The sequence below is a fragment of the Pteropus vampyrus genome, unplaced genomic scaffold, assembly GCF_000151845.1.
Source record: "Pteropus vampyrus isolate Shadow unplaced genomic scaffold, Pvam_2.0 Scaffold131, whole genome shotgun sequence".
Taxonomy (NCBI): Eukaryota; Metazoa; Chordata; class Mammalia; order Chiroptera; family Pteropodidae; genus Pteropus; species Pteropus vampyrus.
Genome location: NW_011888912.1, coordinates 2010078 through 2025388, shown reverse-complemented (window position 1 = coordinate 2025388; position 15311 = coordinate 2010078). Strand labels below are relative to the sequence as shown.

The following is a 15311-nucleotide window of genomic DNA, read 5'->3' as shown; positions in this document are numbered from 1 at the left end:
AGGGCGCACGGCCCGCGGAGCCTGCGGCGTTCCCGGGCCTCGGGGCCCCATGACGGCCGCGGCGGCCGTGCTCAGGGAGGGCGTCCTGGAGAAGCGCAGCGGCGGGCTGCTGCAGCTGTGGAAGCGGAAGCGCTGCGTGCTCACCGAGCGCGGGCTGCAGCTCTTCGAGGCCAAGGGCGCGGGCGGCCGGCCCAAGGAGCTCAGCTTTGCGCGCATCAAGGCGGTGGAGTGCGTGGAGAGCACGGGGCGCCACATCTACTTCACGCTGGTGACCGAGGGTGGCGGCGAGATCGACTTCCGCTGCCCGCTGGAGGACCCTGGGTGGAACGCCCAGATCACCCTGGGCCTGGTCAAGTTCAAGAACCAGCAGGCCATCCAGACAGTGCGGGCCCGGCAGAGCCTGGGGACCGGGACCCTCGTGTCCTAGACCTCCGGGCCCGCTGTCTCACCGTCAGGCTGCCACGGCCGGTGCCAGGGCCCCGTCAGGTAAGCCCTGGGGGACTGCGCACCCCTTCTCCCTTCCTCTTCTCCTCTTTCCCCTGAAGGGAGAATGCGGGCTCCCGCCAGCACCCTAAAAGCGGGCCCACCCCTGCCGGCAGAGTAGGAGGCCAGGAGTCTCAGCATGGGGGGGGGTCTGCCCCCACAAAGGGCTGGACTCCCCCTGGGGCACCAGCGGGGTCCTGAACGTATGAGGGAGGGCAGGCCGGGCCTTCCACCATCGCTCCGGGACTGTCGGGGAGGCTGGCCTGCACGCGCCTCCTACTGCTGGCCGCTCCCCCACCCGGGTCAGAGCCTGGGCTGCGGCTCTCTGGGAGCCAGGAGGACGAGGGTGCATGGACCGGAGCTCACACTGGAGAGTGTGAGCTGGAACGAGGCAGGAGGGTAGTCCTCCTTCACGGGGACATCAGGGCTTGGGGACAGACGGAGGAGCCCGCTCCCCAGGCGAGACGCAGCGGGAGGGCCCAGCTGGGCTTGCCCAGGCTCCAGACCCTTTCTTGACGGCGGGTTTTGGGTCCTGGGACTGAGCTGTTTGTTGGGAGACCAGGGGAGATGGAGGTGGGCAGGGATGGCCAGTTGCCAGGCCGCTGATGCCCGGGCGGTGGGCCCATCTGCCTGGCCCCGAGCGCTGGCCGGCGCCCAGTGGGGCCTGAGGAGAAGCTGGAGGGGGCGGGGCACCGGGGCAGGGTGGGTGGGTGCCGGAGGGTGTCATGGTTTGTTATTTGTGATGTCTTAATCCTCCGTGAGCAGCAGGGAGGGGGCGGGGGTGGGTGGTGGTCAGGAAGGCCCAGGCGAGGGACCAGGAATAGAACCTGGAAGGCCTGGCTCCCGGCCCTGCGCCCTCTGCCCCAGATGCCACTCCCTCCCCTGGGAGCTAGGAGAGGGGCTGGGGGTGGATTTGTACCACTCCGGTTTCATTTCCCCTGCCCCGCTGCCCCGCAGCTTCTCCACCTTAAGAAGTGTCCTGGGAGGCGGGCACGCACCCTAGGACCCTCCCGTCAAGGACCCTCCCGTCAAGGCGTCACTCTGCAGCCAGGGTTGGCGAGAGCGGAGCCTCACGGACCCCTCCCCCGGGCAGGGAGTGGGCTCCTCCTCCGTCCCAGTGTGTGATACGCGTGTTACTTTCTGTTTGTCTGGAAGAGATGGGGCCTGGACACTCACCCGGGGTCCGTCCTGCCCTAACTGCTTTCTCTCTTGCCAGATCCCCTACCCCTTTCGGCCGTGGGGGCGTGAGGGTGCTCCACCTGTCAAGGCAGAGCCGTGTCACATGCGGGAGGTGTCGAGGTGTCGGGGCTGAAGGAAAGAGCAGGCCCAGGGAGGCCAGCAGAAGGCCGCTCAGGCTGAGGATGAAGCGTCAGCCCCTGGACGTGCTCCGGCCATCAGGACGTACCCAGCGCAGGGCCCTCCAGCCACGGGCCGGACGCGTGTGTCGTGATGGAGAGCTGCACGAGGCCCCCTCCCGCGGGGCCCTGCCACCTGCTCTGTAGACTGCTGCTCGTCCCCGGCCCAGAGTCCCCCATGGGGTGCTGAGCCTCAGGACTGTGGAGGCCTGGCACCCGGAGCAGGGTTGCCTCGGACTGACCTTGGTGGGGACTGACTTTGGTGGGGGGCTGATGGGCCTGAGGCCCACGCTTGGGGGTCTCCTGCTGCTGAGGTCCCTCCGGGACCCCCATGCCTCCAGGCCTCTTTGCACAATTCCTTGCACACCTCCTGCCCCTCTGCCCCCCGGGGTGCTCGGCCTGAGGGGGGCGGGGGTGGGGTAGGGTTTGGCCATTGCCATTTCATGCCCGTGCCATAATGAAGATGCCTTGCAAAGGGCAGTGAGCGCGCCGTTCGCCGAGTGAGATTCTTTGCCCACAGAGGCCCGGGGCCGGCAGCACCTGCGTCGTCACCCGCGTTCCCAGGTGCAGCCCATCCTGCAGCCCCCAGCTGGGCGAGGAGACACGAGGCCCCAGGAGGCTCGGCCTTGGTCCTCCGAGGAGGGAGGGCCCCCAGGCCTGGGCCGAGGGACAGTGTAGTGGTCGGCGCGGCCCCTGCAGCTGCCTGCTCTGCATTCGGGCGGCCGGGCCCGCCGTCCGTGCAGGGGGGCCCCGGCTCCAGGTGGCCCCGCCCTGGGCAGTGTGCGTGTCCAAGCTCCGGCTTCCCACAGTTACACAGCAGCTCCTCCTTATGGGAGCGCGCAGCGGCGGCCATTTCCACCCGGGAGCCGAGGCGCAGAGACCGGGGGCCCCAGCCACACGCGCGCTGACTCGGTCTCCGGGCCTCCCCAGGAGCACCTCGGTCATCTGATTCGGGAACAAGAATTGACAAATCACACAGGGCTTTTTCAGACATGTCGCATGTGATCGCGTCAGGCTGCAACCTGTCCCTCACGCAGTCCCGGCACGGCCTGCCTCCGTGCCAGCCCTGCTCAGCGCCGAGAGGGCCTGGGCTCGGCTCGCGTGCTGGGACCAGTTGGCGACATCTGCCCTGGGCTTTGGGGCGAGGGGGGAATGGCCGGCAGCACTGGGTGGGGGTGGGGAAGGGGGAAGATGATGCTGGCCACCCCCTTCCTGGATTCGAGCTGTAAGCGTGAATAAGGGTGCGCTGCATCCTCCAGCCTCAAAAACAGGATCCTCGTCTACCGACAAGCCCGAAGGTGATCAAAGGTGGGGATGCGGGCACAAAGGAGGTACCCGGGCCCTCGGAAAGGGGACAGTTGGTGAGCAGGTGGGATCAGGACACAGGGCGGTCACCCGGCAAACGTGGGCTGAATGCCTCTCGGGCAGGCACCGAGCTGGGCAGTGGGGAAGTGGGGGTGATCCCTGTCCCCGAAGAGCTCTAGCCTAGTGGGGAGATAAAATGCCACCTGAGACCAGCAGAGCTGGCTGGGAGCAGCCGTGGAGCGCCGGGCCCCGCCTCTCAGCCCGGGGCTTCCTGAGGCTCTAAGAACTGAGCAGGGAGATGGTCATGGCGTGTTTGGTTAGACATGTGACCTCTGTGGGGAGTCTGTCTCTGCGGGGGGAGGACCCGGCCTGGTTCCTGGTTCAGGGGAGTCCTTGCTCTCTGGCAGCTCCGAGTTCTGGGGGCGGGGCGGCGTGGGCAGTCCCCAGAGGAGTGCTTGGCTGGACCACATTGTGGGGCAAAGGCTCCGGAGGCCACAGGCTGGCCGGCACGGCCGGCAGACACACACGAGATGGAAAACTTTGCTCGGCTGGGCCACAGTCTCTGTAAGGCCAGGGAGGGACTTGACACCGTCCCTGCCTGCCTCCCTCTGCCGGTGTGTGAGTCATCGATGGGATGAGACGGGCGAGTCCCAGCCTGGCAGCTGGGAGCCTGGGAGGCCGGGGGTGGGTAGGCCACGGGGAGAAGGGACAGCTCGTTCTGATCATGGGTGTGGGCTGAGAGCTGGGCCTTTGGCGGAGTCCTTGGCTGGAGCTGCAGCGGAGGCAGAACTGTGACCGGCCGTCCCAGGCGTTGGGGGCATGTGGGCCGTCGGCTTTCGCTGCGGCCAAGCAGCCGTGGGCTGCACGGCGAGCCTGGCCTGGCTCCTTGTCTTCCTGCTGAGGTCTGCAGTGACGGTCCCCACCTCGCGGGTGGCAGGCAAACCGCCGAGGGGCCACGGCACGGCAGAGTCCAGGCCTGCGGGCAGCAGTGCCATGGCCCAGGGGCTTCACCACCTGGTCGCCAGCAGCGACGCAGGGCCCCAGCTGCAGCAGGACCGAGGGCCGCTGTCCCCAGTGCTGCCTCTGCACCCCTACCTCGCAATTCCGGCCGAGTCACCTGGGCTTTGTGGCACCTGGGGTCCAGGCAGCTGAACAGAGGTCCCTCTCGCCCGCGACATCACAGACACGGAGGCGGGGCTTTCTGCGGGCAGTACCCCGAGCTTCTGCCCTCAACATACACTCCCTTTTATCTTTATTATAAAAAGACACTCATTGAAGAAAATTGGGGCAGGACAGAAAATGATAAAGAAGAAAATGACTATGTCCTTCATGCTCTCGTCTTCCAGAGAGAATGTCGTCAGCGTGCTGGCGGACAGCCTTCCACCTTCGTTTCTGTGCAGAGGTGTATGTGACAGAATCATCATTCACGCGTGGGTCGCCCCGCGCGCATTCTGCTCGTTCCCGGTTTTTGCGTATCAATATATCGTGTCATGAAGCCACGACGTTAAGTAGGGGTGCCGAGGCCTGCATGCGATTCTGTTTACTGTTAGTTATCGACAAACCAGGCCCTTCTCGTTGGACACCTGCGTTCATTTAGTTTTTCTGTTTTGCATACATTTGTCTGTTTACACCTCCGTGTGTGTCTCTGGTTCCTTTAGGGGAATGCTTACACTGGAATGGCAGGGGACAGTGGGGCCAGCGTTCTGACGTGGGTGCTGGGGATGTCACACGCAGGGGGCCCTGGGAGCCAGCGACCACAGGAGGGAGTGGCGGGTTGGAAGGGGGAAGGCGGGGCCCGCTGGTGGACGCCCTCGAGTTCGTCCCGTCGGTCACCGTGGCCTCCAGCCACAGACCTGAGCATGAGTCCCCACCTCGTCTCTTCGTGGCTGTGTCAGCTGGCACCTCGCTGAAACGGGTGCAAACCGCCTCCTTCCTGGGGCCGTGGGACTCGATGGAGAGAAAGTCAGTACAGGAGGTGGACACAGAGAGAGCGAACGATTCATGTTTGTCGTCACAGCCGTGTAGCAGAAGAAACCCGTGCCCTTTGCTTTGCCTCCCCCCGCTGAGAAACAAGCCTCCTGCATTCACCATAAATTAGCAAGGGTCACCCGGCTTTTACCTGACACCGGCCGCAGCCCCCGGGAGCGCCGTCTGAACTTCAGACGCTGCAGGACCCGCATCCCATCACGACGAGGCCTGGAGACGTGGAGCAGGGCCCCCCGCATTCTTCCGACGCCTGCCGGTGCCGCCTGGCTCTGTGAGGGGGGAGGGAGCCGGCCAGGCTGCATCGCACTTGCTGCACCGTGGTCACCCTCGCCGGCTCTGCTGGCCGACTCTGTGCCGTGGCTCACAGCCGTGTCACACACGTAACCGCTCCGCCCCCTGCACGGACGCGAAGGACTCGCCTGAGTTCCCAGAGCATGGACGAGGACGTGCGAGTCTGGCCCGGGCCGGCCAGCGCTGGGGGCCCTCGGCTGGCTCCCTGTCACGGTGGAGGTGGCCCCGGTGCCAGCCAAGACAGCTCAGATGGACGAGTGGCCTCGGCAAGCAGCTCCGAGAGCCAGCGATGCCCTGGGGGGTCAGGGCTGTGGTTTGCAGCTTTCAGCTATTTATGCAAAGGGAACCCTCAGATTGTGCCACCCCACTTCCAAAGCCCAGGGCCCGGTGGCCCCCCGCCCAGAGGGGTGCAGCCCAGGCGGTCTACTCCTGCGGGACGAACCGTGGCCTCTCCCGCCACCGACCAGCGCGTTGGTCAGGCAGGTCCTTCCTCACCAGGCTTGAGATGGGCCCCCAGCCCCGGCTGAGCCCCGGGTGGCAGCAGCGGGCCCAGTCAGCGAGAACCGAGGGGACAGTGTGCGGCTGTGGCACTCAGGCTGCCGTAATTTGTTCTGCAGCAGTAAGTGACCAGCTCAGGCCCCTCCGCAGGAGGCTTCCCAGGATGCTCTCCATGACCCAGCCAGGGCCCCCAAACACGCCTGGGGTGCAGCCTCCATTCCCCACCTCCCTCTCTAGGGAGGGGCCACCTTTTCCTCGTGGTCACCGTTCCTCCGTAGTAAGTGCTCGCCGAGGGACCGAGATTCTGGACTCTCCCCTGCCCCGATGTGGCACTTTGCCTTTTTAGGAAGTGGGTCAGGTCTCCTGGGATGACGGACATGTGAAGATACCCTGTGCCCTGTGCTGTGGGACAGGCCCAGGCGAGCACAGAGGACATGCTCAGGGCTCCGTCAGTGGCTGAGGAGGCCATGCGTCACCAGGAAGCCGAGCACGGGACAGGGAAGAGCAGGTTTTGCTGTCTCCCTGCGGCCGGCACCTTCTCTAGCCGGCCTGCTTCGCAGGGGGTGTCCCACGGTCCTACCACCGGACAGCCTGGATCCTTCCGGGATGCAGGGTGTCCTTGGCCCATGAAGAGTGCTGACCTAATGGCAGGGGAGGTGACCCCAAGAAATAAGTTCTCCATCCCAACACAGAGAAGGAGCCGCTTTGCAAGGAAGCAGCCCAGGCCTTGCTCCCACAGCCCCCTGGCAAGGACGGCGCAGCCAGTGTCCCGAGGCTGCTGTGACAAACCGCCACGCACTTGGTGGCTTAAAACGATGGGATTCGTGCTTTCGCGGTTTGGGAGGCCCGAACCCGAAATCGGTGTTGGGCTGATACCGGGCTGAAATCAAGCTGCGGGCAGGGCCAGACTCCCGCTGGAGGCTCCGGGTCTGCTCCCATTCCTGCGGCTCCAGCTGTCCTGGGCCTGTGGCCGCGTCACCCTAGTCTCCGCCTCTGTGGTCAGTGCGGCCTCCTGTTCCATCTGGGGACCATGCCCACGCGCCTCCGTCATGCAGACACTCGTGGTGACACCCACAGCTGGCCCCGATAACCTGGAGTATCTCCCATCTCAAGGTCCCGCATGGAATCACATTTGCAAAGTCTTCACCACTGAGATGACGTTCACAGGTCCTGGAGATTAGAATGTGGACATTTTGGGGGGCCATTCGTAAGCCTGCCCTGGAGGCTGTGCCCAGAAGCAGGGAGAGCAAGGCACAGAGCAGCCCAGTGTCATAGTCTCACCTGGGGTGAAGCCTGAGCTCCCAGACCACACTCCGTGCTGTGCACTGCTGTCCCCATGAGGGGACCAGGACAGGCAGGGCAGCTCCTCCTTGCCCATCGGTGTCTGGACTGCAGCCCGCCTGCTCCTGGCCCCCGCCCCCGGCCCCCCCCCCGCCCCGGGGCGCCTGCGTGGGAGGCCCTGGCTGCATGACAGGCAGCAAGGCTGCCTTTGATCTCCCTGAGAGCAGCCTCCATAGCCCCCGGTGCAGGGAGCCTGCAAATCCCCGCCACCCGCCCACTGGCAACAGCTGGGGCCCAGGCGCTTCCTGTGGGCTTAACCCCTTCCAGGCCTGCTGACCCCTCCCTGGCCTGAGCTTCTGCTCCCTGTGTGACGCTGGCAAGGGCCCCAGGACTGTTTATGGAGGGACTTAAACTGCCCGCCCCACCAGGAGCCGGGAAGGGCTGGGTCTGTTTAGCCCCTGGCGTGGCTGGTGAAGACCATGGCAGTGAGGAGGTCGCTGGACACACAAGCCTTTCTCGGTCACCACTAGCATCCCGAAGACCTCGGTCCAGAATCGCGCCAGGCCCTGGGATGCACCGTGGACCAGTGGAGACAGCCACATGGGCCGGGGCGGGCGGCTGAAGTGGACGCGACTCAGCTTTGTCCTCACCAGACCACATGTGTCCAGGGAGCAGAGACCATGTTTACCTCTGGCGGGTGGTAACTTCTGTATGAGTGACCCGAACAGGACCACAGGTGTCCAAAGTGACTCTCCTCCCCCTCCCTTGGGAAGGTTACATTGGCTCGAAGGGAAATGCTTCGTGAAGTTGGAACGCCACACACCCTGAGTAATCGTTAGTACAGTCCAAAGAGCCGGAAGAGGACAGTCACCTCCGCCCACCGTGTCGAGACAGTGACGTGCTCTCTGCTGTGTGGCCTGGGGACACAGTTTCAGGGGGCTTCACGGCCACGATTTCACTCGATCTGCCCCAGCTGGGGCAGAGAAGGTCCCTTCTCGCTTTGCGGATAAGGAAACTGAGGGTCCAGAGACGCTCAGCGATTTGCTCCACGTCACACAGCGACCGCGTGGTGTTGTCGGGGCCAGGGGCAGAGCAGCAGGAAGGTACGGGGTGTGGGGCAGGAGCAGGTCACGGGAGGGCAGGGCCCACACCCTAGACAGAAGGCCCAGTGTGACGGTTGTGAATTTTAGGTCCCTGGGTGACTTAGGGTGGCGGCTGAGCAGTAATAGATTTTCCTGAAAGCTGATATGGGCCAGCACCCGGCCAGGGGGGGCCCAAGAATCGAGAATGAGTCACCCAGTGCAGGCAGCGAAGGAACCAGCAGGGGAACTGGTGGGGGCTGAGGGTTTCTGGGAGGGGGAGGGGCAGAGGCATCATGACTCACGATTCACAGATTCACAGGGGCGCTTGCCACCCAGTCACTGCAGAGCCAACGCGGCAGGTGTCTGGGCCACGGAGGGGTGGCAGGGGGCTAAGAAAACCTGCAGTCACAGCACTCCAGGAGGTGGTCTGCACTGGCCTGGCCCCGAGAGACGCTGATGCCCACCCCACCAAGCCACAGCAGAAAGACAATGGTGCCAGAGAGACTCCTGGGAACGGGCGGGGGGAGGTGCCAGCCTGCTTGGTGGACAAGGAGACCTTGTGCAAGGCGCAGCTTCAGATCCCGCCCTACTCTCCCTGGCCTGGGGGAGGTCGGAAGTTAAGGTCCCGGGGTGGGAGGTGGCCCTTCTGGGCCAGGTCACCTGGAGGTCTCAGGGAGCATGGGGGCCTGGGGAGCAAGATAGGGGTGTCTGGAGCCTGGAGGAGGCGGGGTTGGCTGCCCGGGGTGGTCTCCGCTGAACAGAAAGAAGCAGAGACGCTGAGGGCTCCAGAACTTTCTCATGTGATCCTTGCAGCCCTGCGAGGCATACACGGAAGGGGTGGTCACCCCCGTTTCACAGATGAGCAAACAGAGGTTCGAAGAGGGGGCGGCCTTGCCCGAGGCCACCCAGGGAGTTGGAGGGAGGCCAGGGCCGCAGCGAGGGGAAGTTTGTTCCAGGCTAAGCGGACGCATGAGACCTGAGGCATCTGAGGCCGGGACTCGGGTGCCATTAGCGTGTTCTCTAGCAGAGCTGTCCCCCGTTGCCCACCTGTCCCCTCCGCCTCCGCTGCCCCCCACGTCCAGGGCAGGCCTCTGGGGGTCCAGCCGAGCCTCCTGCGGTCCGGGGAGGGAGGCTCAGGGTCACGGCCTGCAGCCCCAGTCTGCTGCTTCTCCTTGAAATCCCACACACCCTAGGCGTGTGGCCGGAGCTGGAGCGAGCCCTCGAGCCCTCCAACAATTTGTCTTTCATGTCGCATTTGCATCCAGCAAATTGCTCCCCTCCCCTCTGCCCGCTGCGTGTTGGGCGTGGGTGTGGCCGCCCCCTGGTGGCCGGTCCGAGTTGGGGACAGGTGGCGTCTTCCAGAGTGATGTTCCCACTAGGCTCATCCCGTTCCAGGCTCCCTGGGTGGTGAGGGAGAGGCAGATCGTGGGCGGCGAGAATGCACAACGCAGGCTGGAGATTACCCTCCCTTCGAATTTCGAAGGCATTTTTTCCCCATTAAAAAATAGACAACATTTTTCAAGCAGTTTTAGGTTTACAGGAAGTACAGATCCCCCTAAATGCCATCCTCGACCCTCAACACACAGTTTCTCTTATTCTTAAAATAATCAGGCACTCAAGTAATAAATTTGTTACGACCGATGACTGAATATTGATACATTATTGCTATCAATTGTATTCTGGGTTCCGGGGCGGCTACTGATTTGCACGGGACTCTTTTCCACTGCGGTGGTTTAAAGCATCTCCTCTTGGGCTTCGCCGTAACAGAGCTGGGCGCTTGGCAAACGCTGTGTCCTCCGTTCTCAAAGGCAAGTGTTTGATTCCTTCGGTGGCATCTCCTTCTGAATTCTCTGGAGCGCCATTCCCTTCAGCGTCATCAGCCAGTCCTTCTGCCGAGTGTTTTATCGCTGCTAGCGGGTCCCTAACTTCCAAGAGAGTTTTGTGTTCTGAACGTGCCTTCCCGTCATGCGGCAGCCTCTTCCTGTGTGGTGGACAAACTAACCTTTCTGTCTCCGTTCATCGTGGAGTTTTGAAGCGTGGTTTTGGTCTTTGTGTAGTGTCTTTTCTCCAGATTGGAGCGGGGAGGATAAGAAGGAGCATTTCACCCCCGGCCAAACCTCCGAAATCATTGCCCGTGAGGGTGGAGTGTTAGCATAAGTACCATTTCGTCACAGGCTGTGAGACCGGTAGGCCCTCTGGCCCCCAACAGGGATCCTGGGAACCTCAATATCCTTAAGCAGCAGAAACTGCAGGGGTGTTCTTCGGTCTTTGTACCTTCGTTCTTTGCATCCCGAGGAGTTGGGGGCTGAGGAGTTGGGGCCTGTCCACTCCCTCTTGGCCCCACCGTTCTCTGGGTCGCCTGCCTGCCCCTCCAGCTCCTTGTCCTCAGCCTCACCCTGCAGTGCCCAGAGGAGCAGGGGCTACAGAGCCCCCTCCTGGAAGGAGACAGCTGTGGGCACACGACGAACAGCTCAGGCCCCCCCACCCCCGTGTGTGTCCTTGGACGTGTTTCAGAGGGTCTCTGAGCCCCTGGGATCGGTGTGCTTGAAAGCTTATGGCTTTCAAAATGATATGTGTGTGTTATGGGTTCCCCAAGTTGCCAAAGGACCTTCGAAACCCCCAAAAGTAGGGAACCTCTTAACCCCTTAGGTCCTCAAAGGACTGTCTAGCCGGCATGGAGCCCTCGCTTTAAGAAAGGTAAACATTTTCGAAGCAGCTACATCGAGTGACAGTAACCACGCTGTGGAACTGTCATGTCGGATAAGCTGTGTCTGCTGCTCCCCAAGCCTCCGCCCTGGGACTGAGCCAGCTGCCCATGTCGGCAAGGACCGCGGGCAAGAGGGCTGGGCAGTGCCGCTTCAGGGTGCTGGACGCAGAAGCTTGTTGGTCACCCGGGTGGAGACGGGGCTGGGATGGGATGAGAGACCAGCCAGCCACAGAAGGGTGGCCACTCCCAAGTCCTCGTGCACGACCGATCTCATGCTGGCAGATCACAAGTCGTCACATTCACACTCGTCTGTGTCTCATATGCTCACACGCACGCACACATGCTCACACACGCTCGCACATGCACGCACACGCCAATGCTCCCTCTGGTGGCGAGGAGCAGAACTTCAACCAGCCTTCTCGAAGGTGCGTGCAGGGAAGGACCGAAATCACAGCCAGTCTCATGCAGTCCGTATGAAAATGTCCCTAACTTGTCAGAAGGGCCCTGGAGTGGGGGCAGGAGTGACAGGTGGGCGGAGAAAGAGGGCTGCCCGGGTCTGGGGTTCAGAGGGACGAGGAGGGAGGAGGAAGCTGGCCGTGCGGCCGGTGTGCAGGGCTCTGCGTGTGCTGGCGCCCGCGTCCGCTGACGCCGGCGGAGGGGTGGCCATCGCTCAGGGTGACCTGAGGGACTACGTTTAACATCAACCAAGGTCCAGCTGCCCAGCTGTTGTTTCTGTGTAGGTCTGAGCACATCGTTGGAGGGGACCGTGGTCACCACCGATGTCAAGGTCGGTTTGTGGCTGTAGCTGCTGGTGCCTGGGCAGCCTGGGCACCAAGAACTTGAGCGAGACGGCTCCCCGGCCAGCCCTGACCCTGACCTTAGCCACGAAAGAGCTCCCAGACTCATTTCAGGACCCCCGGGAACAAGCGAGGGTTCCTGCCGAGCCCCGAGAGGCAATTTTCTGTGGCGTCTTGGTCAGGTGGTTCTCTCCGTGCTGTTCATTCATTTAGTCAACGAGCATTTGAGCAATTGAGCACCTACTATGTGCTGGCCACTGTGCTGCGCAGTGAGAAAGCAAACATGATAAGACACGGTGTCAACACCCAAGTTTCTCCAGACTGATGATGTCGGCCTCGAGGTCAAGTGCAGGGAAGAAACACACAGACTGTGGAGCCTGGAGGAGGGCCCCTCCTGCAGCCGGGGGTGGTCAGGGCAGGCTTCCTGGAGGAGTCAGCACTCCGCTGAGATGGGGTGGGAGGGAGGGAGGGTGTCTGAGAAGGAGCGGTTCCGTGCTGCTGACCTCAGGGAGTGCAGAGGCCGGGGAAGCTGCGAGGGCCCCGCAAAGGGCATGTGGCCTGAGCGTGAGGTTTGCGTGTCGCCCCGAGGTCACTGAGGGGGACACGGGGAGGTGACGTGACCGTGTCCATGTTTCAGGAAGGTGGGCTAGGCAGCAGCGGGGATCCTGGCGAGGCTGCGACGGACCTGGCAGAACGCGGTGCCCTGAGCAGGGACGGGAGGCAGGCCTGGGGGTCCAGAGCAGGCGCCGGGCGGCGGAACCGGGCGCTGAGCGTGCCATGGCGGGGGCGGGGTGGCCCTCTGGCTGGCGGGCTCTGGCTGTGCCGCTCCCCCGCAGTGATCGGGGCGAGGGACCGGCGTGGGCTCAGGTGGCACCCGTGGGGGGCGCTGGCGGAGGCCTGAGTGAGCGTGGTGAGCGGGCAGCGTGTGCGGGCGGGCAGCCCAGGGGAGCCTGGGCTCTGACAACCCCCCACTTGACCCTGGGACTAATCTCATCCTTCCGACAGGAAGACGATTCCTTCAGCACGGGAAGAAGGGACAGAGTGACAGCAGTGAGCGAGGGTGGGGACGCGAGGGGCTGTGTCCGCGGGGCCAAGGCCATCCGCCAGGCCTGGGTCAATGCCGGGACACGGGGGGCCTCCGTCAGGTGCTGGCGCGTGACGAAGGGTGTGAATGCATGGCGTTTGGGGACCCCAGAGCTCTCCGAGTCTGCAGCTTGGGGGTGCGGGTAATGTCCGGAGACCGACGGAGGCAGCCCTTGGCTGGGGTGCTCGTGTCCAGCTCAAGGACCTGCCGAGGAGCGGCCCCGGGCGAGGCCTGGCCCTTCACCTGAGGGGCGAGTGTGCCTTTCACTAACTGGTTCACCTACGGCGGTTCTCAGAGTGGGTCCCCAGACCAGCAGCGTCCCCTGAGAACTCCTTACAAAGGCAAATTTCTGGGCTCCGCCCCAGACCTGCTGAATCAGAAACTCCGGGTGTGGGGCCCAGAACCCGTGGTTTACCCAGCCCTGCGGGGGTGCTGACGTGGCCCGAAAGGCTGAAAGGCTGAAAGCCACGGGCTAGCAGAGGCCTGCCCCACGGAGTGCTCCGGGGCACAGAGCAGAAGGCCCGCCGCTCGCCCCCGAGACACCATCTTGGCAGGAAGGGAAAGCTGTGTGCCTGAAGACAAGGGACGCGGCGCCCAGAACCAGCAAGCGCCATGGACACCGACCCGTGGCAGGAGGCCCAGCGGAGTCTGGGAAGGCCTCCAGGAGGAGGTGGCTCCCAGTGGGCCGGAAGGAAGGGCTGGGTTGACCCGGATAGATCAGAGGGGGCAGCATTTCTGCTCGGGGAGCCTGCAGGCTCCACGGCGCAGGCGCAGGCACCCTGGGCGTCTGGCTTGGAGGCAGCAGGTCGCCCAGTGCAGGGGGAGGCTCGGGCGAGCTGGGGGCTGGCAGGGAGGCGGGGGGCCGGGGTGGCGGAGCTGGCGGGGAGCCTGTTTTCCCTGTCCCAGCCTTGCTGAGTACTCTGAAAGGACCTGTCTCCAGGGTGGGTAAGGTGGGGTCCACCCTCTCCACCTCAGTCTCCTGCACCCCCCAACCCCACCTGCTTATTATGGGATTTCTGGAGAAGCAGCCTGTTCTGCAGGGACCTGCCAAGGCCCGGCCTGGCCCCGGGCTCCCGGGTGTGAGCTGGCAGTGCGGAGGGGCCTGGGGCCAGGGGCCTGGGGTCTTCGGTCCTCTTCCCTGTTGTAGCCCTGGGCTGACGGGGTCAGGGGGGCCATGGCTCTGGGCAGAAGGCAGGCAGCAGGTCGGGCAGTGGCCGTGGGCGGCGTGGGAGAGGTCAGAGGGTGGGGAGGTGGCTTTGAGGGAGGGAGTGTGCGGCTGCATTGAGCCAAGGCCAGGGCCTCCCTGTCTCCCTCCGGCTCTGGCCGGCTGTGCTGTCACTCACCCGCCCCTGGCCCCCCCGCCGGGACCCCCTCGGGGCACCGCAGCCCGCAGCCATAGCGAGGTTCACAGAGAACCTTCACCCAGAGCGTCACTGACGGCTTCAGTGTTGGACGCATCAGCTCGGGAGGCCACTGCCAGCCCGGCCCCCTTTCCACCGGAAGTGCCGCGCCCGCCGCAGGGGACAGGGACGTCGTGAAGGCCGGTGACGGGCAGGCGTCAGGAGCGCACACCCACGGCCTCTGGCCCCGCTCGGCCACCCCCCGCTGTGGCATCACGGGTGAGCGGCTGCCCGCTCCGCACCCGCTTCCTCTGGGGCAGACGGGGTCGACAGCAGCACCTGCGGAGCGGAGGACACCCAGACCGCCCGTCCGCCTCGTGCAGACCCGCGCCAGGCCGACTGCCTCCCCGGGGGGCACGGAGGCTCCGAAGGGTCAATTCTCGAAAGTTCCAGAACCGACACTCCTAGGACTGGCAGCCCAGTGCCCCCTGTGCTGTGTCTCTAATGCCACAGGCCGCAGTGGTGGGGCTCTCTGTGGCAGAGAATTGAGGGGTGTCCTTCTGGTCTAGCCCCTCAGCGCCCAGCCCCGCAGCTGGGGGGGGTGACACGGAGGGGGTCGAGGCCAGCTGCCACTGAGGCCACGGCCCCAGCAGTGGGGGAGGCCCGAGGCAGGAGGGGGACAGGAAGACAGATGCTGGGCCTGGCCACTTGCTAATTCGGGCTCTCCGCTTCCCAGACTATGCCCGGCAGTGGCTGACGGGTGCCCGTGGTAGGAATGGCCCCGACTCCACCCCGCTGGCCTTACAGGGCTTCGCTCCTGTGGCCAGACACCTCCTTCCCTGCCCTGAGGCCCCTGAGCCCTGGGAGGGGACTCGGGACCTGAGACAGGGACCCCGGCCCGCTCTGCCCCTGCAGGGCCTGGGGAGGGATCCGCCTGAGCCCCTCAGCTGTGACTCCCCGTGGTTTCTGCAGGGGGTGGGGGCCGCTGGCCGGGTCACACCGTGGCGTGTTTTCAGGTGGTTTGGACCGTGTTTTGCGCCTGTTTGTCATTCTGCTCTCTGGTTTTCCTTTTCAAAAAGCGGGATAATCTTGCGGGCAGCTC

The 15311-nt window shown here is 64.2% G+C and overlaps 1 protein-coding gene across 1 annotated transcript; it reads left to right on the top strand.

Moving 5' to 3' along the window:
• Positions 1–6: 6 nt before the first annotated feature.
• PHLDA3 (pleckstrin homology like domain family A member 3) lies at positions 7–4773 on the top strand. Its single transcript, XM_011367270.2, has 2 exons — positions 7–486; positions 1700–4773. Exon 1 carries the CDS (start codon positions 50–52, stop codon positions 425–427), a length of 378 nt encoding a protein of 125 aa, XP_011365572.1. The 5' UTR covers positions 7–49; the 3' UTR covers positions 428–486; positions 1700–4773.
• Positions 4774–15311: the final 10538 nt, after the last annotated feature.

Bases quoted from the DNA above. Each gene is read 5' to 3' on its own strand.
- PHLDA3 (XM_011367270.2), top strand. From the start codon at position 50: ATGACGGCCGCGGCGGCCGTGCTCAGGGAGGGCGTCCTGGAGAAGCGC.